The sequence below is a fragment of the Varanus komodoensis genome, unplaced genomic scaffold (genome assembly GCF_004798865.1).
Source record: "Varanus komodoensis strain SLA01 unplaced genomic scaffold, ASM479886v1 scaffold5, whole genome shotgun sequence".
Taxonomy (NCBI): domain Eukaryota; kingdom Metazoa; phylum Chordata; class Lepidosauria; order Squamata; family Varanidae; genus Varanus; species Varanus komodoensis.
In genome coordinates, this window is record NW_025336087.1 from 22,997,774 (window position 1) to 23,024,810 (window position 27,037).

Here is a 27,037-nt window from a genome sequence, read left to right on the forward strand (position 1 = left end):
CATGTTTGTGGGTATTTACTTCCTAGAAAATGTACATAGCATTGCATACTAAATAACTTATGCTACCGAAGCAGTATGTATTCATACTGCAGGAAAAGGCTATGTTTCCTCCCATCCCCCACATCCCAGTTAAAGTCACCAGCCAAGCCAGTCTGACTTAAAGAGAAACTTTTAGTACAGCTGTTAGACCAACTCCAATTCCAGGGACAAGCTTTACTTTTTTCCAATCAAAGGGTTCACTGTTTTTGCAACATAAAGAGTACAAAGCTGTGCAGCATTGGATATATGATTCATCAGTTTGTCCTGTCTCCTTTCTTTGCTTGGATGCGTGTATAACTCATGGAATCGTGGACTGAATTTGAAACTTGAGATAAGAACTGCAGAAATGAAAAGCAGGGAAGAATGTGGCTTATTAGAAGCCCTGTGAAATGGTATGTAGACACAGAACAGTTTCCCATCTTTACTGAGATGGTTGGAATTTCCAGCCAAAGAAGCTAGGAAGTCCTGCATTCTGCCTTTGTAGCAGCCATCCAGTTCCCTGTGGGAAGCCTGTAAGCAGGACAGCTCATGTTGCCCACTAAGTCCTATTGATAGGCACACTGCCTCTGATATTGAAGGTAATATGTAGCCCTAGAGGTTTGTAAAATAGGTAAGTTTGCAAGGTCATTAGTTCTGTTGTTTCCTCATTCTAATGCTTGTTAGGCCATGGCACAAAATAATAAGATAGATGGGACTTTCTTATATTTTAATGATACTTTGTAGCCTTGCTGTGTCAACACTTCCAAAATGCTGTTGTCAGTCATGATTTTTGTTTTGTTTCTGGGAAGCTTGATCCCTGTCAGGTCCTCTAAGAGATGTCCAAAAGATGCAAAAGAAGAGAGGTTTGGGAGGAGAGGGCAGGGAAAAGCCCTGCATGTCATTCAGTATCATTCTATATCCCTAGATCACAAAGTGCTTTTTATTTTAATAAGTAAAGCCCTTTTTTTTAGAAAACATGAATGAATTCATGCATGTATATAGCATTCAAATATGCCCCTGCCAATTCCTGTACCATGCATGATATGTCCTGACGAAGGAGGAACACATTTTGGTATGGTTGAGGATTATCTTAAATTTAACACTTTGTAACACAGAACATTTCTTTAGGAAACCTTTGAAAAGGAGAGGCTCTGTATTAACAATGTGTGCTTTAACCCCCTTCCCATTTTTAAACACACATCCCTTAAGCAATTTCTTTAAGCATCCTGAGTTTGTACTTCCACTACTAGGCTTCTTCAAGCCAGCAACAGACCACTGGATTGCAATCTCACAAAAGGAAAAAGAACAAGAAGCAGGTGATAAAGCCATTGGCTTTCGTGTGTCCGTGTTTCCAAATAACAGTCACATCAGCGGCATGTGCTCATTCATTACGTCAGAACTAATACACTCTGGTTTATGTCTGTCTTCAGCTGGGTATAATCACACTACAATAATTTGCATAGTGCACCATGCAGATAAACCTCCCATATGCAACTGTATTTGTATCCTCATTTTTGTGACATTTCTGAATTACTAGATAATGATTAAGCTACCTACATTTGGGTATTAAAGGATCATATGGAAATTGGTGTAGCAGATTTCTTTGGGCTGAAAGTTGTCAAACAAAAAACTTGGGGTTTTCCTGCTTTTGCATAGTGTTTGCTGGAAGTTTGTAGATCTTTAGAGACTTACAAAATGTGTGTGCCTGTGTGTTGATTTATCAAAGAAATGCTTTTGCTCAACTTTTAGAATACTTGGCTGATCTGTAGTACACTATATAGAGCTTAAACTGAAGTGAGCATTTTAACATTGTGTTGACTGGTGAGCAGAATCCTTAGTAATTAAGATGATTTAAAGCTACTTCTAAGCTCCAACCTGCCATCTGATTTGGAATGTCCCCTTCTTTTTTGCTTTTAATTCACTATTTAAATTGTTCGTTCACCCAATACTATACCCTAACATTTTTATTTCATTATTCCTTATTTGATGCTCATGTCCATTTTTGTGCTTTGCTTTCCTTCATTCTGCTGCCTTCTCAGTTGGTAAGCAGCCTTGCTTGTGTGACACATAAGAGTTAAAGAGATCCTGAGTTGCTCGTAATTAAAAGAAGTCTTGCAGGAAGCCATGGAAATTGTAGTTTTTGGACTCATTATTTGCAATCTTAGCATCAGCACAGAAGACTACAATCCCAATCAGCAGTAGCTCACAGGAACTGATTCTGCTGCAGCCAATGAAAATAGTTTCATTTTTCTTCTGAGGGGAAGTTGTTGGAATGGTTCTGGAGAAACAGGACCATCCCATCCAGCGCTGGTGGTGCTTTGCTGTTTACTTTTTGTAAGCACTTTTAATGTTAAGTGAATCTTTGTAGTATTTCAAATTTAGTTTAATAATTATTTTATCCTTTAACATTGTTCATGTTGCAGGCAGCACAAAAATCAAAGACAGAGAGCGAAAAAGTGGTACAGTTAACCAAGGTAAAGTAATACAGTTTTTGTATTCTGCATGTAAATTAAATGCACGCACACGCACTACAGCCTTTTAATTTTAAATTCAGTTTGTTTCTATTTAATTAGCTGATTCAGTGTATTTATTTTACTGATCACAAATAATATGTTGCAGGCTTTATTATCTCCACAAGATTTATTTGTAATGCTAAGCAATGCATTTGAAAATAAAATTTAAATATTTAAGGCATGTCCATCAGTTATTCTATCCATCCTACAACAATACAGTAGCTATTAAAAAGAAAACTGTATCTTTACAAAGTCTTATAGCAGCTGCTTAAAGTTTTGCTCTTACTCTAACTAGTCCCACTTCCTTACACTTTTAAAGCAACACAGTTTAAAAGTAAGTTACACTGAAGTCACTGAGTCTTATACTCATGTCTTAGAGATATCCATTTGAGAATAATATATAGCAGTGTACATTCTTAGGAAAGGGATGGATTTAAATCTAGAGGAACAAGCAAACCTCACTTTGCACTCAAGTTTGTATGAGCAAAAACTTTCTTGAAAATATATTTAAATAAATGGATTTGTATTATCACCTTGATGTTCCGAGTATCATTAACTGCAGAATTGTGTAGCTACATGAGTGTTTCTGTATGGGGAATCTCAATTAGGAGTGACCTAAAAATGTCCTTCCTGGTTTGTAAACTAATGGGAGTGAAGCCACTATGGCCTTTGACCATTTTTAAAGCAGTTTTGGGGTTGCTCAGTGACCTGATTTGCACATACATATAATATTCAGGAACACGTTTTGAGGAAATCAGCCATGATGTTCAAGGGTTTGCCTATGTACCAGCAGTCACTAGTTACTACAGTTAATACTAGCAGGAGCAATCTATGACGTGACATTTGACTCTAAGCATTTTGAATTGGCCCACAGGTTGTTCTTAGTCTCTGGGGTTTTTTAACCCACAAATGACCCAAAGTGCCTTGGTTTTAGACATCACAAGAATAAACTACAAATGGGATATTTGTAGATTGTTGCTGTGAACCAGGAGGAGGTCATATGTGGTATATACTGTATCTCTGAAAATTAGGAGTTAATTAATTAACCCATGATTTGCTGATGAATAGCGCTGTTTTAGCAAATAGTCCCAATGAGTGCTAGCAATAACTGTGAGTCCTCCTATCTGCTGCAGTTCCTTTATCTACTTTGCAAGTAAAGGAAGTAATAGAAGAAAACACAGCGCTTGTCCTACTATCCCTTTTTCCTCTTGCAGAAGATAGGTGGAAGAAGGCTTTCTGAAAGTGGCCAGCTGGTGAACAGCAAGCATCAGATGATGCAGTCAGTTTGTGGTCCCAACCAAAAAACACCCAGGAAGTTCCTATTACAGGCAGGAAATGAGATGCACCAAGGCTTTTGCAATGATAAGAGAGGTCAAATGTGTCTCATTTCCGTGTCTCATTGTCATCCTGTTATTGATTCTTCTATGGAAAAAAGAAGATGGCTTAAAAGAGAGGAGAGGACAAAATCTCAGCTGATAGCCTTGTTGGTTGGTGGGCTGAGCTCATCTCCATTTCCCTTGCACTTTCACATTTGAATGCAGGCAATTGCCTACTTGTGCATCCCCGTTTCATTGTTAGCTGTTCTGGCAGGAAGTCTTAGGCATGTGATCTACATACAGTTTTCTGTATTTGAATAGTGTTGACTCTGATAATGTTCAGTGACAGTGAAAATGTTGATTACTATCCTGTCATGCTGATCAATTTGATCCACATTAAAATGTGAGAAATTTACGTAAATGTTTATATTGTTATCTGTATACACACAGCCAGATGATTCTCAGACAAAACATCCATCAGAAGAGAAGCAAAAAGACTCTGGAGGGGTAATTTTTATATATTATAGTGATAGTATGTATTTGCATTGAACAGAATTCTAAGATATTCTCTTCCTATATGTGTATAATACATGCATGTATGGATTCATTTTTGCAGGCAAAAGGGCCAAGCAAACCTATGGAAACAGAACCTAAACAACCAAGTACTGGAAAAGGCGTCTCTGGTCAAATTGACAAGTCAACAACACAGCTGACATCACTAGATGAAGGAAAGGTAAGACAGTCATGGAGAATCCTTTGGGGGGGGGGGGGAGAAAGAAACTCTTACATGGCACTACCAAGTTTTGGTGTGGAGAACTTGGACCCGAAGGTTGAGAGAGACAAATAGACTGAAATGTAACAGTAATTGGATTAGTGCAAAAGCTTGATGCCAGTTTGCTAACCACAGGCCCATCGGAGGCCCACTGTAACATACTTGCTGGGCATCTCCAGAAGAAAATCTCTTTCATCTGTCAGGACTTGAACTCCAGTGTTACAGCAGTTGAATCTGGTGAGGTTCCCAGAGCACAATCTGGTCCAGTTGTATTGGACCAGCTTGTATCCTTGCTCCTCTTGGTTAACAGAAAACAGCAGAGAGAGACCAGCAGCTTTGAGAGAGTGTGTGGTCCCATCCTGCCTGAAAGAGGCACTGGTGAGGCCACTCCTTAAGAAACCCTTTCTGAACCCAGGAGATCATAACAACTTCAGGCTGGTGGCAAATGCTCTGTTCCTAGGCAATGTTCTTGAATGGGTAGTGGCTAACCAGCTCCAGGCATTCTGAATCCATTTCACTCAGAATTCAGGCCTGGTCTGGGGCAGAAACTGCTTTGATCACCCTTTGTTGAGAGAGCGACGAGGAGTGTCCCCCTGTTGATACTCCTATATCTCTCAGCAGTTTGCAATACCATCAACCATGGTATCTTTCTGGGGCAACTGTAGGCAGTACTGCATTGCAATGTTCTGCTCCTATTTAAATGGCCAGATGCAGAGAGTGGTGCTTGAGGAATACTGTCCAGTCCCGTGGATATTCCAGTATGGGTTTCCTCAGGGGTCAGTCTTATGCCCCATGCTATTTAACATCTACATGAAACTGTTGTGTGGGGTCATCCAGAATTTTGGAGTGTTCTGTCTTCAGTACACTGATGACATGCAGCGCTAGTTCTCCTTTACCTCCTCATCAGGTGAGGCTGTGGAAGAAGTGTATGTAGAAGTGTGATAATGGACTGGATGAGGGCTAATAAATGGATGCTCAACCCAGATCAGACTGAGATTCTTTTGGTGGGTAGTCCCTCTGAGCAGGTGGAGGATTTTCACCTTGTTCTGGGTGGGGGTGAACTCCCCCTAAAGGAGCAGGTTCATAGCTTGGGGATGCTTCTCGACCCATTTTTGTCATTTGAAGTGGCTTCAGTGGCACAGAGTACCTTCTACAAGCTTTGGCTGGTGGCCCATCTGCATCCCTGGCTGGATAGGTATATCCTCTTTCAGTAATCTACATTCTCCAAATTAAATTACTGCAATGCACTCTACATTAGCCTGCCCTTGAAGACTGTTTGGAACTTGCAGTTGGTGCAGAATGCATCAGCCTAATTATTAAATGGGACCAGGAGGTCAAAATGTAGAAGACCAGTTCTGAGCCACCTGCATTGGCTGCCTGCATGCTTCTGGTCCCAATTTAAGATGCTGGTCTTAAACTATAAAGTTCTACACAGCTTGGAACTGCAATACCTGTTGGAGTGCCTCTTTCAACCTCAGGCTACCCAAACCCTGCAATCTTCATCTGGAAATACAGGCTATTTTAATCAGTGTTTAACTTGTGATAGCTTGGGCTGTCCTAAATAATACAACCAACATTTTCATATGGGCCTCTAATTTTTCTCTTCAGGCAAAAACTGACAAGAAACCATCGGCTGCCAAGGCAGCAGTTGCAGCTGCTGGCGCAGCTGGAGCAGTTGCAGCTGCTGGCTTGACTGCTCCATCTGCAGAGGTAAGTGTAGTATTCCTGTTCATTAGGTGCACATGCAATCACTTGCTACCTCTCAGAAATGTATTCCTCTTTTCAGATTAAAGAAAATAAATCTGCAACCACAACTCCTGCTGCAGATACTCAACCAGCTCAAAAAGTATGTAACATTTTACTCACTTTCTAGTTACAGCATGAACCATACACAATTGTCCACTATTAAATCAATATTTTTTTTCTAAATAGTAATGATGCAGCATGTTTCTTTTTATATTCTGATATATGTGTGCGTACAATTGGCCTGTTTTGAGCCTCATCAGAGGAATTTATATCTGTATCCTCTGATAAAGAATAGGTGGAAAGATTGTACCTAAGATCACTACATACCTTTTTCTAACTTTCCTTGCCTTTGGTGGGAGAATATTCAAAGGGTAGTATATATTTTTGTTGTGCCCATCAAGCCTAAAATTAAGCTCACACATTGCAGTTCTGTTTTGTACAGTGATGATCACTGACTAGATTAAAGGACTAGACTGAGTGCTGCTTACAGCCTTACAGCTTTCAATTGCGAATAAAGCTGAAAATGGCGCACAGCTCCTGCACTGCTTTTGGCTTGACATGCTTGGGTCTATAAACAAACCAAGCTGGTCTGCCTAGGACCTGGCTTGCTGATTTTGGTCCTTTATTTGCGGTGCTTTGGAGAGGGAGGAAAGGAAGCTAAGATGCTGCTGGGGAATGTTGTGTATCCTTCTTCCCTCCCTATCTCTGAAGTCACTCTTGCAACCTTCAAGACACAACCAGTGTGGTTCTTTTAAGCTGTGTGGTGGGTAGAAGGCACTCAGTGAGTGCAGATACTCTGCTATGAGGTCAGAGCTTGTTTGCGATAATCTAGAAATTGTCTAGGGGACAGAGAATTGTGCCATTAATGTTTAAGTATAGTTTTATTGCCTATTTTAACATTTCCTGATGGTATTGTTTTATTTTGATTTATTGTCCATTACCTTCATGCCCTCTGTGAAAAGTATAATAATATATTTAAATTAAATAATAAATTAAAACCAGCATCTTATTGCATTATCTTTGACGTTGCAGGTCTGTACAGTTTCACTTTTTTTACATGCCTTCCTTTCATTCCTGGGAGTTTTCTTTTGAGCCTGTTTTTTTTTTTTTTGTCTTGTTTGTGAAGGGCCTGCAACCTACCTATAACATTAGGCACCCATATGGATGTTAAAGCAAGAGCATTCAAATATTTAGCGTGTATGATCTGTGAAGATAAGAGCAGAACATAAATTATGAAGTGCATAGATTTTCATTAAGTAATCGGGAATAATATACTACATTTTAAAAAACACATCTGTTTTGTATATCTTATAAATTGTAAAAAAAACCCTGTGTTTCTAGTCTGACATGGATGCTGCCTTAGATGATTTAATAGACACACTTGGAAGTGCTGAAGAACAACCAACTGCTCCTGCATATACTGGACCAGAAGTTTTGGTATGGAATTCCTTATACAGCGCTGAGAAACCGTATTTGTTAGGCCAACATTTGTGAGCTCCTTTGTCTATAATAGTGACTGTTCTGTTATATGAATTTTAACATAAGTTGCTGTATTCAGGGGTGTCCTTCTGCCATTGGAACAGACGAGCACTGGCAGATTAAATCTCTTCCTCCTCCTCCTCCTCCTCGCTTGTGAGCAAGACCCAATTTGCTCATTCATATGCCTAATACTTCCCTTGGGTTGTATTCACAGACTACTTAATCCTTGGGTACTATTCCCAGGCCTCCTCTCATACCTGGCCTGGTCTTGAAAAATGAGTGGAATGAATGTTGCATAACTGGCAACCTTCTTTCATGCAGGTGCAACAGTACAAAGACTGCTACAGACAGATTCCCACCCCCAAAGGGATTACACACACGTCCCTATTTAACCAACACGGCATGTGAAGTTGTGGCACATGGGAGACATGTGCAGCTACCAGTTTGCATATCCAAACCCCACTTAGTGTCATGTGCACACAGCCACTGTTTGTTATGATCGCATACTCTTAGAACAGACCGTGGATTATGGAACGGTTGTCTAACCCTCATTTAATCTACATTGCCTGGATTTGCATGACCCAAGTGGCACCCTTATGCACTGTCGCTCATTGTAAATGGATTAACCTACCATGAGCCATGCTGTTTCATACAAAGCAGGTCAATGAGTTGTGGTGTTCCTGATTTCCTTTTCCTGAACACTCACCGTATGCTTTACAATGCTCAGAAATTTGTAGACTCTGCCTCCACTTTTTCTAGTGGCAGTCTCTTTTTTTAGTGACTATTCCTTTGATTTACATTTTCATTGCCTGACCTTATCCTAGGAAAGTAGGCTGGCCTGGAATTGAGTGCAAATGCATCTTTAATGACCAAATGGTCTTGTAAATAGCATGGCAGGGCTGAGAAAAGATGACATCCGTTTCTAAATTTAGATGGTCAAAAAAGAGTTCAAGTGACAATCTATATTTCAAGCCCAGTTTATGGGTAGAATAAAGGTAACATAATTCCCAGCATCTGGAAAAAAGAGATTGCCAGGTCTGATTCAGACAATAATCCAAATTAGTTTTAGACTGATGAGCACAAACAACTTAGATGAGCCTCAGAGTACACATTTCTTCTCCATTCCTAAGTGGGAGAAAGGAAGAGGGAGCTTTGGCTTTCTCTGTAGAATTAATGGCATTTCTTTGCTGCTTACAAGCTTGTAACTGTTTGTTATAGACAAATGAGATATGTCATTGTATTCTTTTTCACTTTTAATGTGCAGAGCAAACACCATCACCTGAAGGCATGAGTAGTAGGTATCAGGATTGTAGCAGGTGTTGAGAGGGAATGTAGCTTTTTCCTTCTGTCCTGTGTTCCTGTGCAAGGAGCAGCTTTGGGAGAATGTTTCTCATTGGCACCAATGTAGGATTTTCAGATTTTAGTTTTTCTCCCAATCTAAATAGTATTTCAGAGTAGTAATTTTACTACAGATTATTAGTAGTAAAAAATAATAGTATTTTTCTTTTTCTGAGCCTGCTCCGATCTTGCTAATAATCAAGCATTGTACATTAAATGCAAATGTACTTGTAATGTCTAGGCTAGCTCAGCTAGATAAATTAAGCCCAGCAGCTAGAACAAACCATGAATTCCTGGCTTAACACAGCAGAAGAAATTGAGGTTCATTCTAAAGTGACAGCTTCCTGTCTCCTCTTCCTTTATACCAAGCAGAACAGTAGGAAGGGGAATGTATGAGTTCAAGGCTCATGCAGGATTTTTCCTAATCATTTAAACCATGGCTCAGTTGACTAAACTGTGGAACTAACTCTGCTACATCATTTTGAAACCCAGTTTGTACTTGATTCTTGAATGATTTTTTAAATTATTTGTTTTATAACAGAGGTACAGAGTCTTTTGGGGCCTGAGGGTCCCATGCGTTGAGGGGTGGGGGCTTCACCTCATACTGCTCCTGGTACATGTTCATTCCTCCCATGCGTTGAGGAGTGAGGGAGTGAAGAGCCAGTGATATTAATACTGCTTACTTTTTTGTTGATATCAGTGGCAGGAAAAGAGATACATGCATGAGGATCTCTTGGGGAGGGAATGGCAGGAGTGATTCAGCAGCAGGGGCCCCATGGAGGGCTTGCAGGTAAGGCTTTGGAGGGGCAGCATATGGCCCTTTGGCTGCTGGTCATGCACCCTTGTTTTAAAGCAACTGATAAGCTTATGTGATGAACATGTTTGGACAGGAAATATCCTAACATTCCCAGCATTTTCCAGTCAGCATTGTAGGACTTTCTTCTTTTAAAAAATACATAGGATTGCACCCTTAAATGATGTTGAATTTCTTTCTTTTTTTAGTACATCAAAATTTTATATTAATGAATTATAATATTAACTTATGATAACTTATAATAACTTATTATAATGAGTTATAATAACTTATTATAATGAGTTATAATAACTTATTATAAATAAGTTTTTTATTCCAAGATTCAAATGACATCTTCTTTCCTTAATGCAGGACCCAATGTCTTCCTTATATATAGAAGAGCTGGGAAAAAGAGAGAGCACAATTCCCCCAGAGTACAGAAAACTATTGGAGGTAAGTAATTGGCCCAAATTCTTTTTTCTTAGCTGCAAATTGGGAGTTGCAGTAATCACAAAACTATTTCTCTTTTTCAGAGTAAAGGAGATGGCAAAGTTGTTCCCCCACCAGTGCCAGTGGGAGAATTTCAGGTACAGTTATTAGTACAAAGAATGAAAATCAAAATTATTGTTGTTTCAGAGTTCCGTTTACTGGTGCTTTATAGATTTTTCATTGCAATCAGTAGGGTAGATCCAAACCAGATTTGCCATGACTTAGTCTCTTTGAAACCAACAGGACAAGCTTTGCTAAGACTAGGGTTCAGATGAACTGTATTGAGAATTGTATTATGGGCTTTTTGTGGGCTGCCACTTGTGCTCAGCCTGGTCTTTCAAAGGAAGTTGAACTTAGAAGAAGTCTGCAAATACTCATGGAGCCCTGGTTGCACAACCAGCAGCCTTCTTCCCCAACAACTCCAACAGCTAGCATGAAATAGAAATGTTGCTTGCACAGTTGTCATGGGCAGTCTGTGTTCTTGGCAAGCCCCTTGCAAGTAGGGAATTCATGTAGAACTCTTAGGAGATGGAGTTCTTTATAGACAACAGAGAAACACACTGACTTTAGAACATATGTGCATTAGCATATGCAAGTTTGTGTGTGTGTTTGTTTTGTTTTGTTGTCCTGTGGGCCTGATCCCCAGATCTTTTTGGTATCTAGCATTGCCCTGGCTCAAGAACATGAAGCTACCCATGTGGGAAAAATGAGTTTCACACTAGTGTTGCCATGGCCTGTTCTCCCCTTCTTCTGCTTCTTTCCAGTGGAAGTGGCAGAGAAGGACTGGAAGAGTAAGCCCTGTGGTCCACTACCTTTTGCAGCATTAGCCGCAGAGTTGTTAAAGCATAAGGTGGTGTCTTCAGATCAGGAGCTGGCAACCTTAAGCATAGCTCTGCATGAGTAAATGTGCAATTGATCAGTGCCCACAAATTAAGCTGCTGCTGGGCAACCAGTATCACTGTAACCCAGTTTGTGTTTTTATTTAGCCAACAATGACAGATGATGACCTTGCAGATGCTCTGTCATCTGGTTTTACTTGCAGTGTTGTATCATCTGCTGGAGAGAAGAACATCATGTCAAAAGAGGTATTCTTTTTGCTGCCTTGTAAAGAAATTCCTATTAGGTTTAAAATATACATCTGGAAGAATTTTTTTTTAAAAACTGTCTTGCAGTTTCTGCCAGCATCCTAATGTGTTTAATTTTTTTACGTTATAAAAGAAATCTGCAAAAGAAGGTGAACTTCTGCAAGCTGAATCTACAACTTTGGTCAGAGGCTCAGCTCCTCCGAAGGAGAAAAAACCCAAACTGGAAGAGGTATAAATGTTTCTCTTCTTTGTTATGTAGTCTGATTGTTCAAATTAAGCACATGTCTTAAAATAGCATTATAGTGTTGCATGCTCCACATTTTTTATATACAAGATCCTCTGTACTTCACAGAGACCTAGGTTGCATGGTTGACAAATTGTGGACTGCTGAAAAGGGAGTGAGTGACTGGTTCCCCTGCATAGTTCACTCCCACTGAGCTAAGCAAACCTAGTCCCTTGGTTGATGCCCAAACCCAACATTTTGGCTTGTTGGCATAATGAATAATTCAGAGCTTGAATAGAGTTTGGATGGAGCTTAACTTCCTTTGAGGTCACACAAAACTTTCTAAAGAAGTGTGATAGTTTGGATTCAACATAGATGGGCTGCTTAAATAAAGGTATGATTTCATTTTCTCTCACAATCTGAGAAAATAAAAACTCACTTTTACCTCATGCAGTTTATGTGCTTCACATGGCCTCTGTTTTTGCTTTCTGCTTGGTTTTCATTGTGATACAACCTTTGCTGCCTAATGAGAATGTCTAAGGAAGTCTGAATATAACAGTACATTTAGAATACTATATATGCTTGATATCTACAGATGTGGAAGAATGTTTGGTAACATTAATTTGTGGCTGGAAATAACAAACCTGTCATTGATGTAGGGTTGCAATAGTGATTCTTCATTGTGGCTTCTGTGCATCACACATATGGGTTGCTGCGCCTGCGCAGTGCCTAGGCCGGAAGCTTAGAAAGCTAACGGTTTTTGGCGGGAAAACTCCACTCCCCTCCCCCTTTGTGGTATAAATAGAGCGGAGTGTCTGCCATTTTGCTCAGTCTTTGCGACCGCCGTTCGATGTGCCTCGTGCCTGTTCGTCTCTCGCTATAGATCTGTGCCTCTTCGTTGTTTTTTCTCAAAAAGTTTAAACTTCTCTTACTCCAAGTTTGTTCTTCTCAGTGATTCTGTCCGTTTTCTTCTTGAATTCTTTCTCTCTATATTGAAAAAAACAAAAAACAAAAATATTATCTTACCCTCTTTTCTTCATTTTTCCGCAATGGCGCAGTGGGCGGCATTCTGCAAATGTATTGAATGTGGATCTAAAATGTCGCTGGCCGAGCCACATGATCTATGCCTCCTCTGCCTCGGCGAGGGGCATAGGACAGACAAGTGCGGTCATTGCTTGGCATTTACCAAGCAGGCATGGAAAAATAGGGAGAATCATCTCAGAAAGCTCCTATGGGATCAGGCATTAATGCAGTCCGACCAACTGCTCCTACAGCCTGCTTCCTCTTCGTCCACGCCTCCTCAGCGCTCCTCCTCCACCGTGAGCACTCCGGCGAAGCGTCCTTCCTCGACCTCTGCTGACCCTCCTCAGCGTCCTTTGGACGAGGGCGCCGCTTCTATGGGGGCCCAGTTGCTGCCTTCTCCCCCGACTAAGAAACGGGAGAAGCGCAAGCATACCAGTCTGGATAAAACTTCCACCCATAAGAAGTTGAGGAAGGAAAAGATGGATAAGCACGCTCGCAAGAGCAAGAAACCTGACCGCCCAAAACAACGAGACTCAGGTTCATCGGGCTTCTCAGTACCAACAGCAGCCACGGTACCGACCCCTTCGGGACCTGCCCTGCAACTCATTATGCAGGTGACACCACCGGGATCCCCCAGACCAACCACTCGGCCTGAGAGCGTGCCTTCCCAGCAACAGGAGGAACCACTTCGGGAGTCCATCTCTGATGGCGAAATCAGAGACTCCCCACCGAGGGAACGCTCACCAACACCCATGCCACCGACTGAATCTCATGTGGCCTCACCATTACCTCCTAGAGGTCGCAGCCGTTCATCCGAGCGTCGAGATGAAAGGTGGTTGATTCCAGGATTCATGAATCACGCCTAACCGCACGCCGCATGGAGCTCCCGCAAAAACATAAGTGGCAGAATCAACCATATTATCCACGCCAGCAAAACTACCCTCGAACCCAACAGTACCAACAACGGCAGCGTCGGAGGCAGCAAGCACAACAGCATTTTTCCCAAGGCTGTAGGCGATTCGATACCGATAAACACCCACGTTGACGGCTTGCACGAACCATCCTCTCTATTCCAGCACCACCTTCCCTTCTCCCTTTTGGGGACCGGCTCCAGGGCCGACTCCCCATTTGGGAGTCCATTACATCTGATAGGTGGGTGTTATCTATCATCTCGTTTGGATATAGGTTAGAATTCGATGTTATCCCTCCTTCGAGCCCGATTTGCTTCACACCTTCTTCATCGGTGCTACGCGATGAAGTCTCACAGCTACTTCTCAAGGGAGCGATTCGAAAATTGTCCTGCTCGGAAGGATTGCATGGATTCTATTCCAGATACTTTACAGTCCCGAAAAGGGACGGTGGTCTCTGTCTGATCCTGGATTTACAAACTCTTAACAAGTACATCAAACCAAGGAAATTCCGGATGACCACTTTACAGAACATTCTTCTGTTATTGAAAAGAGAGGATTGGTTCGCCTCACTGGATTTGAAGGATGCTTATTTTCATATTTCCATACATCCTTCACACAGATGCTTTCTACGTTTTACTGTCGGATCTGACCTGTTTGAGTTTAACGTCCTACCCTTTGGCTTGGCCACAACCCCTTGAGTCTTTACAAAGTGTATGGCACCGGTATGCGCACACTTGCGGACTTGCGGAGTACAGGTTTACCCATACTTAGACGACTGGCTGATTGTCTCGCAATCCGAACAAGCTCTCTTGTCTGATAGAGAAATGACCTGCGCTTTGCTCGATGCTCTCAGCCTCTGCATTAACCGTGACAAATCGACCCTTATTCCCACGCAGGTCATCAATTTCATCGGGGCATGATTCGACTCAACACAGGAAAAAGCTTTCCTCCCACCGAAACATCAGAATGCTTTATGCAGCCATATTCATCGGATTCGATTACACGGAATGGTTCCAGCCTTGTCCATTCAGAGACTACTGGGGCATTTGGCTGCTGCTATTGCCATTGTCCCGTATGCCAGGTTACGTATGCGACCCATTCAACTGTTCTTCAACGCTGTTTTTCAACCGCAACAAGATCCTGCCACCAAGCAGATTCGGATCCCGCATGCAGTCCTTCACACTTTAACGTGGTGGACCATCACAGACAACCTGTCGATCAGCACCCTGTTTCGACCACCTCAGCCAACAATGACTCTGTACACCGACACATCCCTCCTGGGATGGGGTGCGGCATGTTCGGGACTTCGGGTCCAAGGTACTTGGAACCAACGAGAGACGAGGAAACACATCAACTTCCTGGAACTTCTGGTGATTTTCAATGCCCTCAAGGCTTTCGAGACTGTTATGCTGTCAAATTGTCCAAATTGCATCAGACAATATAGCGGCAGTTTTCTACATCAACAAGCAGGGGGCACAAAATCTCCAGCCTTAGTACGTCTATCGATGGACATTTGGGACTGGTGCATACTGAGGAACATCACGCTTATGGCGGTTCACCTGGCTGGAACCGACAATGTCGAAGCAGATACATTAAGCAGACAGATGTCGACAACCCACGAATGGGAGTTGGACAAGCAACTTTGCGAGGGACTCTTCCACCTGTGGGGTTATCTGGATGTGGACCTGTTCGCCACGCAACAGAACAGCCTGTGTGCCCTTTACTGTTCCAGAGCGGGCATCAGGCTGGGATCGATGGGAGATGCTCTCATGGTCCCTTGGAGCAACATGACTTTTTATGCGTTTCCTCCGATCCCACTTCTGACGAGAGTGGTAACAAAAATAGCCCAGGACAGGGCCACGGGGATACTAGTGACTCCGTGGTGGCCGGTGGCCGAGAAAACCATGGTTTACCACTCTCTTGCTGCTGTCCAGAAGAACATTCCTTCATCTACCAACTCTCCCGCACTTGTTAACACAACAAGGAGGAGCGATCCGCCATCCGGATATATTCTCTCTGAAGCTGACGGCATGGCGAATCACCTGATTCATGTCACCGAGTTGGTACCGGGGACACCTCGTGCTACGGGTGACCTCACTCAACACACGGTATACGCAGCCCCGACTTCAAATTCAACAGCGAATATCACGATACCAATGCCTACCGACAGAGAAATTCAGGCGATTATCGAATCTGCATTAAGACCATCCACTCGTCGTTCCTATACGGCTAAATGGAGAAGATTCTCCTCTTTTGCAGAGTACCATTCGTTCTCTCCTGCAATGGCTTCTGTCACCAATATCTTGAAATTTCTTTTACATTTGCATCATGAGGGACTTAAACTGTCATCCATCAAAGTTTATGCAGCCGCTATATCCCATTATCGTGGCACTATACACAGGTTATCAGTCTTCTCACAACCGCTGGTTCGGCGTTTCATTAAGGGGCTACCAAATTTACATCCATCTATTTGCCTTGCCATGCCGACGTGGAGTCTTTCTGTAGTACTCCAAGTGCTTACCAAACCACCGTTCGAGCCTTTAGCTACTGCGGACTTAACGCCTGGTGTCACGGAAAACTGCCTTTCTAGTAGCGGTTACATCAGCACGAAGAGCTAGCGAGCTTTGTGCTCTCCGCATAGATCCACCATTTCTGAACTTCCATAAGGAAAAAGTTGTCCTTCGGATGGATTTCTCCTTTTTACCCAAGGTGGCCACATCGTTCCACCTGAATCAGGATATCGTTCTACTGGCTTTCTTTCCATCGCTGTCGACCCCGATAGAACGTGCTTTACACACGCTTAATGTTCGCCGCTGCTTGGCCTTTTACAGATCCCACACTGAATCTTTTCGTACTACTAATAGACTTTTTGTTAAATACTCTGAGCAAAAAAAGGGATCACCGATATCATCTCAGAGACTCTCTAATTGGATCACCCAGACTATTGTCCTGACTTATCAGCTATCGAAAATAGACTTACCTGTCTCTCCAACTGGCCATTCTACACGAGCAGTAGCGATCTCGTCCACTTTTGCCACGGGGGTTCCGTTGCAAGACATCTGCAGAGCTGCGATCTGGGCTGGTCCATGTACTTTCGCCAAGCATTATTGGCTTGATGTACATGCCAGACGGGATTGCTCTTTTGGTAGAGCTGTTCTCTCATCTGTTCTTCAATGATGACACCTCCCTCTGCCGAGTCTGGTAAGCTTGTGAATCACCCATATGTGTGATGCACAGAGGCCACGACGAAAAGCAGGTTGCTTACCTGTAACTGATGTTCTTCGAGTGGCCATCTGTGCATTCACACAACCCACCCGCCGGCCCCACTCGGTGTCGGTGAGTGGATATCGTGTTTTTTCTGGGTAGCATACTATAATTTGCATCGGTACCATTTGGATTATGTCTCTGGGTGGTTATTTTTTTTTCCAGTACCGAAATATTAATGGCATCGGTACCGGGAGGTTATATCGCTGACTAGAGATTGTTCTCGGTACCGTACTATAATTCACATCGGTACCGTGGGAATATAATGGTGTCTTATCATTACTTTATTTTTAACCTCTAGAGGGCGAACGTGCGGTCTTCAAGACTGAGCAAAATGGCGGACACTCCGCTCTATTTATACCACAAAGGGGAAGGGGAGCGGAATTTTCCCACCAAAAACAGTTAGCTTTCTAATCTTCCAGCCTAGGCACTGCGCAGGCGCAGCAACCCATATGTGTGAATGCACAGATGGCCACTCGAAGAACATCAGTTACAGGTAAGCAACCTGCTTTTCCCCCACCTCCAAATTCATGCTTTGTTTAGATAAGTGGGGCTTTTAATTTTAGTGGGGCTTTTAATATTTTGTCATGTATTCCTGAAACCATGTTTTGTTGGACTCAGTCCAAGTTTTAAAATGTAGGGTGACTCTGAATGCACAGTTAATAAAATGCACAAGTGTTTTGTCATTATGGCCTGGACCACAAAGAACACATAGCTCAAGCTAGCTTGACATTTGTTTGCTGTGGCTTTACCTGGCCATGAGCTATCTTGGCTGGGTACAGACTTCACAACAAATGTATGAGGGTGGGTGGCAAGAAATTTCTTGTTTTCTTTTTATTTTGTAAACCACTTTGAGATTTGTTTTACACAAGAATTGATGCAAATTGCTAAAAAAAACAAACCACCCCACATTTTTAGGTACCTTGTCTGGATTACGGTATGTAACAACTGCTCTTACTTAGAGTCATATTTTATCAGTGTGATGCCACTGCCTCAGTCCTAATGATCTAAGTGTGCATGTATATATCATGAGGCACCTGCTATTTTTAAAATATGTAATTATATGATTTCACATACAGGCAGCAATTAGTGACAGTGCCCTTGAGGCCCTCGTGGATACCCTTGGCATGCCAGAACCAGAACCTGAAGTAGATCTAAGCTCCATTGTAGAAGTTGAAGAGGTAGTATTTATATTGCACAAAATCTGAAACCATCAAGGGAATACTGCTTTTCTTTTTTGCCTATTGCTAAGCAGAATCTTCTAAGAGCATTGTGAATCCTGACTTCAGTAGGATGTGTAGCCTGAAATGCAGTGTGCTTTTACAGAGTAGAAATGTGTGAATGACTGAGAATATTCTTGCTAAGAAGCAGATTTTGAGAATGACTTCTTATAAAACACTTAATGGCTGCACTCTTGTGTACACATAATTAAGAGAAAGCCCCATTGAACACAGCACGACTTCTAGCTTATTAAATCTGAACAGGATTGGGTCACTATGAAAAGTTTATAAATAATAAATCATTCTAGCATTAGAAGTCGTAATACATGGTTGATAGATTCTGTGAGCCTAATCTCACTAAAGTCTAAGGATTTCTAATTTTATTTCTTTTTACTGCCAAATGACCAGAGTTGATTTCACCATAAGCCTTGAAAGCACATGCTCATAAATTTACCATTAATGGGACTGACAGCTTCCAGACCTTGGCTTCAATTCTTCTATAGCAAAAGCAGAATAAAAATATTTTCAGAAAGTACCCAATGCATTCTAGGCTTTATTAACTCATTTTTCAAGGGCTTCCTTTTATGCATCCTTCAAAAGAAATGTCATCTAAGTATATTCCATCTTTCCACCAAAATATTCTTGAAGAAAGAGCTGACAGAACTAGAAACCCGTTGGGCCATTTCGGATATAAAAGTATTCCTTTATTCCTTTCCTTTAAAGATTCAGGTCAGAATTCTATTGCCTTCTGACATCATCTGGAGATTGATAGGATTCTTTGGAGTTCCAGCAGTAAGGTGCAGAACCTCAAAGAGAATCTGAAGGCAGAGAACAACTTAAAATGTCAAGATACCTGCCCCCCCCCCCATGCCCCTCTCAGCTGGCGCAGAAATGAGTATGCGGGCTCCCTCTCCAAGAGTGCAAATGTACCTTGGAGAAGGGAAGGGGGACACAACAGGGAGTGGAAAGGGAAGGGGGGCTGTGGTCTCCAAACCCTAATTCCTATCAACACCCCAGACTCCCTCCCTTGCTCTTCCTTGTGGTTTGGCTAGATTAAGGTGGCATCAGAGATAAAATGTAAGGTGGCTGCTGTTGCACCTCGCTCCAGCCATTGGATGTACGTGGCCTCTGAGCTATAGGAGGCTTCTGTGCATTGAGGGTGGGAGCCATTGGATCACACCCTTATTTTCTTTTGTTGCTTTCTTGCTTCTGTGCTATGAATGCCCTTTTAGTTGGTTAATATGAGATCTAATTTTGATGGGATATAGATTCAGAAATGATGAATTGGATAGAGATCAAAGCAGGAAGTAAAGCAAGAAGATACCAGATATGGGGGGGATCAGGGAGGAAGGTTCAGGGTGCATAGACAAGCTTGGTTCTAATATATCCTGCAGCAGCTCTCATGGACAGAGACAGTTGAATCTTTGTCTTAGATCTCTGTTACAAAAGATCCAGCAAGGCATGTTTTCGTTAATACATTGTGATTCTCTTTATTCAGCCAAAGGCCAAAGAAAGAAAGGAGAAGAAAGCGGGTGAACGTGATGATACAATTCCTCCAGAGTACAGATTAAAACCAGTCTTGGTAATTTTCTAATAAGTTTGCTATAAGTTTGTCTCCCCGCTCCCCACATCTTAGGAAATTAAATGAAATTAAATTGGGTGTATTTCATATCTTAAGAGTGTTCTGCCATGCTGGGTGTCCATAAATTTTGCCATACTGGGCCCACCATAAGAGAGCTAATTAATACTGGGTTGCTTTGATGAGGGCAGTTCAGTCAGTGCTCACTCTTGACAAGGGAAGACATATCCAAGAGCAGCAAACCAGGATCAACTAGTTACACAAAAGAGGTTAAGGTACTTAGGATGAGAGAAGCCAAGAATGGGAAATTGCTTCTTTGATGCCTGTGCTGGCAAACAGCTGAGGAACAGGGACCCAAAACAACAGGAGAGAATGCATGACTACTTTCTCCTATACTCAGACCAGCATTGACAAGGGAGAGCAAGGGGGTAAGAGCCCCCCCACCCCTTGCAACTGTCTGTTTCTTTCCAAGGAGACAAAACCTTCCTTCTTTCTCAGAGCTGTGTGACACTAGAGTTCCCTCTTGGTTTTTTTTGATAATGTTTGCTGAGAGGAAACACTCATTCCAGGTTTGTATTGTTCCAGTGTGAGATTTTCTGAGGCCCAAACCACATGTTATCATAGAGATGAACAAACAGCACTGGCTTGCATTCCGCTGATGATGTGCCATTGAGGAAGATGGGTGATGTGACATCATGACACTTGCCTTTCACTGCCCCTCCATGTGACAGACAATGCATCTGCAGGACAAAAAAAAGACACCTTCATGTGTTTCTCCTTAACAGATTATTTGAACCTTTGAAAAATGTCTGGCAGGTCTCCAAACTCTTCTGTGATACTTTGAGATATATCTCAGTAGCTGGCCATTTCCACACTTGAAACACTCAGTTGTGATCATTTCTTGACCACTTTGGCAGTGTATTTTCAAAATGTAGGCAGGGAAATGTGAAACCAGAAGTAATCATTCTAGTAAATAGCTGCTGCTGCTTTTAGCCTGCTTCTGCTTTCAGCAATTAAGCCAGCATACTGAGCTATCCTAACATAGTTGGCATTACAAAAAGAAATAGATGGCAAAAGAAGAAGGGGACAGCAGAGGATGAGGTGGCTAGATGGAGTCACTGAGGCAGTGGATGTGGGCTTGGATGGACTCTGGGGGATGGTGGAGGACAGGAAGGCCTGGAGGAATGTTGTCCATGGGGTCACAATGGTCGGACACGACTTTGCGACTAACAACAACAACAAAAATACATGCAGTGGAGAAAATTGGAGAAAATCCATTGTGAAAAAACTTTCTGGGGTGTTACTCTAAATAGTGAATATATAGATTACAATAGGTCCAATGCAAGCTGCATAGTTAACAGTCATTGTATACTTTTAAATTTAGGATAAAGATGGGAAGCCTTTGTTGCCGAAACCTGAAGAAAAACCTAAGGTGATTATATATATATATATTTGGTTTACTCTCTATTTTTTGTATTGCAGGTAGGATGAATAATTATTTTCTGTAATTGAGTGACCCCCTTCCCTATGAAGCTTTTGGGGAAAGATAGTAAACTACAAAAGAAAACTTTCCTTAAGATGGATTTTGTAAGGCACAGTTCCTGTGTATATTTAAAGAGATAAAAATGGCCTACAACTCCCAGCATGCTCTAGCCAGCATACTCCATCTGCCTATGCATGTATGTGGTTGCATCCTTTGCAGCATTCTTGATTTCAGGTACCGCAGCAAACTGAGTGTTTGAATTTGGAAGTAGACTTCCTGTAGGGGCCTTTTGCCATTGTAGCATTGCAAATATGTATTACTCTATTACTGGAGTTTAGCCAATTGCCTTATCCCAGTGTTTGCCTTATAAATGGGATAGTTCTAACAGGGTTGAATCAAGTCAAGAGTTTGATCTTTGCAAACATTATATATTACCTGTATTTTTTTTTCCTGCTGCTCAACCACAAAAAAAAAAAAAAAAAGAAAAAGCTTCTGCTGGGGCTTATACTCAATTAGAAGAAAGATGCAAGTCCCTGGATGCAAGTTTACAGTCTAAAATAGAAATGACACACAAGGATAAAAAGAATAGGAAGGGAAGAAGTAGGCTTATCAGCAGGGTTGGTGGAGTGTCCTTTGCATCTCAGGGAAGGGGCTGGTCCTACCCAGAGCAGGCCCTGATGTTCCCTTTGCTGGCTCTGGTCTGCCTCTCTCTCCTCCTTATGTGTGTGCAGAGAGGGGCAAACCACATGGAGCAGCCTTGATGTTTTCCATGCTTGTTCCTGTGTAGTATGCTGCCAGCTTGTGCTCTGTCAGTTAACCTGTTGAAGGGGTATACCGAATCTGCAGAGGGAAGCAGGGCAGGGGTGAGTTTCCTTCCACACAGACGGGATCATTGCAGTGCTGACTGTGCTCTTTATGCAGATCCAGTGCTTTTACAGACAGGAACATACCTTTTTAGTGATGGTACCCTGACTCTGCAAGCAGCTTCCCAGAGAGGTTCGCCTGGCGCCTTTCGGTGCCAGACATAGACTTTTTTAACTTGCCCAACTTTTTAATAGTTAGAAAGTATTTTATTGCTACTGTGCCCTTGGTTTAATTTGAATTGTGGTTGTTGTGGGGTTTTATAGTGTGGTTTCTTGTGTCTTATTATTGTTATTTTATCATTGTAGCATTTATGCTAATTTTAAGATTATTGTTTTATTATGCACCCTGTTTTATATTTTTGTAAGCTACCCAAAGAGCCATTCTGGCTAATGGGCAGACTAGAAATGTAATAAATAATGAATAAATAAAATTCTGAGCAACTTAAGCAGAAATTCAGCTGTGTAGTATCTTTTTCTTTCCTCAAAGTTCCTTGTATCAGTTCTAAGTACTCATTGCTAAATGACATTGCCTTTTTTAAAAAAAATCAATGCTTTATTGTTTCTTTTCTTCTTTTCCTTGTCTTGCAGCCCCTTAGTGAGTCTGAGCTAGTTGATGAATTTTCAAAAGACTTTGTCTGTCCTACTCCTCCCACAGAAATCTCCAAACCATCTAAATCTGCTGATGAGCCTAAGGTGAGTTTCTTTTCTCTAGGAGGCCTATCTTAAAATCCTGAGTATCTTGTTGCATTGTACAAAGACAATTGAATGGGAAAGAAGACAATTAAAAATTCAAACATAGCCTTTCCAATCCTTTATGCTCCACCTAATACCTCTTGTGTACTTTATGGGAGGCAAGGGGTATACATGCTACCCGTATATGGTAAGATCATGCTAAGGCTGTTGGTGGTACTGGTGGGGTGAGCCCATAAAAGGGTTGCGTGTCTTGCAAATGTTCCAGTGGACCAAAGGGTCTGTGGGGTTGATGCGTATGCCAGACATAGATCAGGCCAGCATGGGGCCAACTGGGAACAGAGCTTCAGTCACTTTTGCTTTTGCTGGTGCCTAACCTCATAACATGCCTTGTTAATCCAAATGCATTTGGATAACTTTTTCCAGAAGCCCGCAGCTGCTGAGTCCAAGACTCCCAAAGAAACAGTGTCTTCCCCTCCCACAGTTCCCTCATTGCCGGCATTACAGCCATCAGAAGTGCCTACAGTGAGTAACTTAATTAGGATCAAATACTGAGCCCAGCACATTTGATGGGGACCAGCATATCTGACTACGGATGTGCGAGGAATTGCATGGGGCTGGCAATTCATTGGATTCCCTGGGCTTGGCTCCGCAGCTTCCAGTCTGGGTTGCCCAGGCCCAGGGTCCAAGTTCCTGATGAGTGCACCCAGCGCTCCTAGGGCACTTGCCAGGAATTGAGCCCCATGTGCTGTGCCAGAAGTGTCTACAGCAGCCAGAGCAGCTGCTCCTCACCTTGAAGAAGAGTGGTTGTGGAGGGGCTGCAACACAGGGCACCCACCAGCGAAGCAGCCCCAACTGGTAGCAGTGCCCACCTGCTCACCAGAGTGGCCATAAGTCTTCTTATACCAAAGAAGACTTATTCCTGCCTGCTCAGTTGTAGGGTGCATGCCAGGAAAGCAGCCTCCTGATGGCTGCACAGTCAAGACCTCTCTTCTGTGCCAGCTTCGACCATCTTTGGGGCTGCTGCTGCTGTCAACCTCTTGCAAAGCCTTGGCTATTGGGCAAAAGGGAAATGGAAGGACGGAAAGAAGGAGATGAGGAAAGTTGCCAGTTGTGCAGCTGGGGTTCTTCATGGACTTCCTTTTGGCTCAGCTGTCTTTGGAAGACTGGGAAGAGCATAAGAGGAAGCCTGTGAATACTTGGAGAGATAAGTTTTGACACGGTTTGTCCCATACTTTTCACCTGGCATAAAAATATGTATCCAAGTGGGAAATGGGAAACTGACCTGATTCTAATCTCACTTCCTAGAAGTAATATGTTGCCTTGAGTCTAATCGTGAGGATGTGTTCCAGAGTTTGCCAAATTACATGTTGTGATTTTTTTGAAGTTGGTAGGAGTCAAGTCATATCTGTGTCAATGCCAGGCTTCTAAAGCTTCATGAAGTATGTTCTAAGATGATAAATCTTGTTATCTGTGTTTGTTAATGTTGTCTGCCTTCAGAAGCCTTCAGCAGTTGAGCCCAAAAAAATCTCAACAGAAGAAGTGGTCTCTGCTGCTGCTGTTCATTCTGTGAAATCTTCCGCTCCCTCAATGACTCCTTCAGTGAGTAGCCAGTTACTAATGTTAGCAGCAAAAAGCTACATTGTCAGAAGGGCTGCGTTTTAAGTGTTAGCATGACATGTTCTAGATTTTGATAGTCTGAAGCTTTTCTCATTCTTCTTGATAATGAGATTGTATGTTTTAGATGCCTGTGCTTATTGTAAATGTTTAATGCTCATAAGTAAGGTCTACTCCAGCCTTTCTCAACCTGACACCATGGTGAATTTTGGGGGCAGTAGTCAAACACATCTGGATGGCACCAGGTTGGGTATGTTTTTCTTAATTAAGTCCATTGAACTTAAGCTTGCTTGAAAGTAGCCCTTGCTAATGTTAATTCATCTAGCCTGGGGCAGGGTCCATGAAGATTTTGTCTATTGTCTGTGCTGAGAATTAGTTGATAAATCTTAGAAGCACTAGTAAGGCTCTTTTAATACCTAATTTACCAATATTTCTGTTCATATTTCAATACTTAGATTTGTCATTTTGTCTGTTTGTATACATAGTTTTTTACATGTTATTTGTAGAGTACAGAAGTACCTGATGAAGCACTGGAAGCTTTAGCCGGAAGCCTAGGAAAAAAAGATCGTGCTCCAGAAGAGAAAAAACCTGCTGTGGATAAAGTGAAGGTAAGAAAATTATGTGGCCCTAGCCAAGATCTGTTTTTCTGGCTATCACTGATAAGCTTGCTTTTTTCTCCACTGGGGTGTCAGGATTGCTAAAGAATGGCTGTAGCACAGGGAAAATTAACTTTTGGTACACACACAGTCTAGATATTTTTGGGTATATTTCCAACATACGGGATACAGAAGCCTGCCATAACAGTGAAGAGATTGCATCTCATACCAGGTTAAGGTATTAGTGAGTTAGTATGGTGAGCTCTGTGATTTCAGCTTTTCCACTTAAGGGTGTCTCAGGTAACAACATAGGACATGTTGCTGTGGCATCTGGGAACATGTTTAAAAATGGAAATTTCTTTAATAGCGCTTCTACTGAAGCAGGAGAGGGATTTCTTGTTGCAGACAGGAACATATCTCTGCTTGCACACAAGTGCATTGTATGTATTAGTAATTTATACAGATAGTACAATAATGAGCATTCCAATATGCTGCAATTTAGATAATGGAAATGAACTTCAGTAGCAAAAGGAAGTAGTTTATAAGCACCTGTATGCATGGATGCAGCAATATGTAATATATGTATGTGTATGTATCAAGCCTCAAATTATGTTTAAGAGTTGTTTTTTCTCTGTCCCCAAGGAAAAAGCAAAACAGGAGGAACGAGAGAAGTTGGGTGAAGATGAAGAAACCATTCCTCCCGATTACAGATTGACTGAAGCAAAGGTAAATTCTTCTTCATTTTGTTGCATGGGGAAGGGGGCAAGAGTTAAAAGGGTGTGTTTTTCCTTTTAGTAGCTTCCTTGAGAATTGTGGTTGTTTATTTTTATTTATTTTTCGATTTATATCCTGCCTTTTTCCTACAAAGGGCTCAAGGCAGCTTACATCATTCTCCTCCTCCATCTTAGCCCCACAACAACAACAACAACCCTGTGAGGTAGGTTGGGCTGAGAGTCTGTGACTGGCCCAAAGTCACCCAGTTGGCTCCATGGCTGAGCGGGGACTAGAACACAGATCGTCTGAGTCCCAGTCCCGTGCTCTTCACCACTACACCACACTGGCTCTGGCACTCTGTTCATTTGAGATGGCTGTCATGCACAGCTGTATAATCATATCATGCCAGACAAATACATACAGTTTTCCAGTGGGTGTATTTGGACTGGTAGAGTCGTCAGTGCAGTACTCCAGGGGTTTTGGCCCACTACTTCCATTACCCCTCAGCATTGGCAGTGTAGCCTTAGGCCGATGGGAATTACAGGCCACAGTATCTAAAGGGCCACTTGTTGCTCGTCACTGCAGTCCAGTTTGGAGGTCATGGAAGGCATGATTCAGCATAGCAAGATGTTCTTTGTCTGAGAAGGAATGGAGGCAATCCATTTAGAGCCTGCAGTTGGTAAAGAAAATCAAAAAACAAAAGCAGTCCCCCAACATCGGTAAAAACTATATTAAAGTTCTGTGCCTGTTCAGATGGGGCACAGTGCTGACTTTCGAACTGACCACACGATAAATGTGTATACATTTTAGAGAATTGCAACAGCATACATATAGCACAGTAATGGTTAACTAGTAGCCTGTGTTCTCTGCAGGATAAAGATGGGAAGCCACTTTTACCAAAACCTCAAGAAAAACCTCAGGTAGGTGAAAAAAAATACTTCAGAGTTGTGCAATATATTGTTCTACTGGTTCTGTTCAAATAGATTTTTCAAGCGTTTACTAAGCATTCTGACTTACTCCAACTGGAGACCAGCCTAGCTGGCTCAGCATATTCCTTCCATAATTCAAACATTAAACTGGGTTAACCCTAATATTAAATTTGGTGACCAAGTAGCTTTAAGGAATGAAAGGAGAATATTTATTGTGCGTTGCTTTCTCTTTCTTTCTTAGCCCCTAAGTGAAAGTGAACTTCTTGATGCTTTGTCAGAAGGCTTTTCTTGTTCTTCTGCACCAGCATCAAAGGCTTCCCCAGCAGCTGCACCTCAAGTAAGTTTTATATGAACCATGCATTTAAATTAACTTTAC

General features: G+C 42.1%; 1 protein-coding gene and 1 long non-coding RNA gene across 7 annotated transcripts in view; one reads left to right on the plus strand and one right to left on the minus strand.

The window, feature by feature from the left end:
* Positions 1 to 27,037, plus strand: part of CAST (calpastatin) — a 73,778-nt gene that overhangs the window by 36,557 nt on the left and 10,184 nt on the right. For 5 of the 6 annotated variants that reach the window (XM_044446232.1, XM_044446231.1, XM_044446227.1 and 2 more), the window contains 21 exons: positions 1,269 to 1,334; positions 2,442 to 2,492; positions 4,298 to 4,354; positions 4,464 to 4,580; positions 6,228 to 6,329; positions 6,406 to 6,465; positions 7,707 to 7,802; positions 10,348 to 10,428; positions 10,509 to 10,562; positions 11,451 to 11,549; positions 11,683 to 11,778; positions 18,050 to 18,151; positions 19,689 to 19,772; positions 21,154 to 21,201; positions 22,704 to 22,808; positions 23,232 to 23,330; positions 24,306 to 24,407; positions 24,929 to 25,030; positions 25,661 to 25,744; positions 26,605 to 26,652; positions 26,903 to 26,998. In XM_044446232.1, coding sequence (XP_044302167.1) covers positions 1,269 to 1,334; positions 2,442 to 2,492; positions 4,298 to 4,354; positions 4,464 to 4,580; positions 6,228 to 6,329; positions 6,406 to 6,465; positions 7,707 to 7,802; positions 10,348 to 10,428; positions 10,509 to 10,562; positions 11,451 to 11,549; positions 11,683 to 11,778; positions 18,050 to 18,151; positions 19,689 to 19,772; positions 21,154 to 21,201; positions 22,704 to 22,808; positions 23,232 to 23,330; positions 24,306 to 24,407; positions 24,929 to 25,030; positions 25,661 to 25,744; positions 26,605 to 26,652; positions 26,903 to 26,998 — 1,749 coding nt within the window. The remainder of the gene's footprint in view (positions 1 to 1,268; positions 1,335 to 2,441; positions 2,493 to 4,297; positions 4,355 to 4,463; positions 4,581 to 6,227; positions 6,330 to 6,405; positions 6,466 to 7,706; positions 7,803 to 10,347; positions 10,429 to 10,508; positions 10,563 to 11,450; positions 11,550 to 11,682; positions 11,779 to 18,049; positions 18,152 to 19,688; positions 19,773 to 21,153; positions 21,202 to 22,703; positions 22,809 to 23,231; positions 23,331 to 24,305; positions 24,408 to 24,928; positions 25,031 to 25,660; positions 25,745 to 26,604; positions 26,653 to 26,902; positions 26,999 to 27,037) is intronic. The other variant, XM_044446233.1, reaches the window with a different exon arrangement.
* Positions 19,655 to 26,666, minus strand: LOC123031360. Its single transcript, XR_006416278.1, has 2 exons — positions 26,154 to 26,666; positions 19,655 to 20,509 (listed from the first exon to the last, which is right to left on the minus strand). It is a non-coding gene; the product is annotated as an uncharacterized LOC123031360 (long non-coding RNA).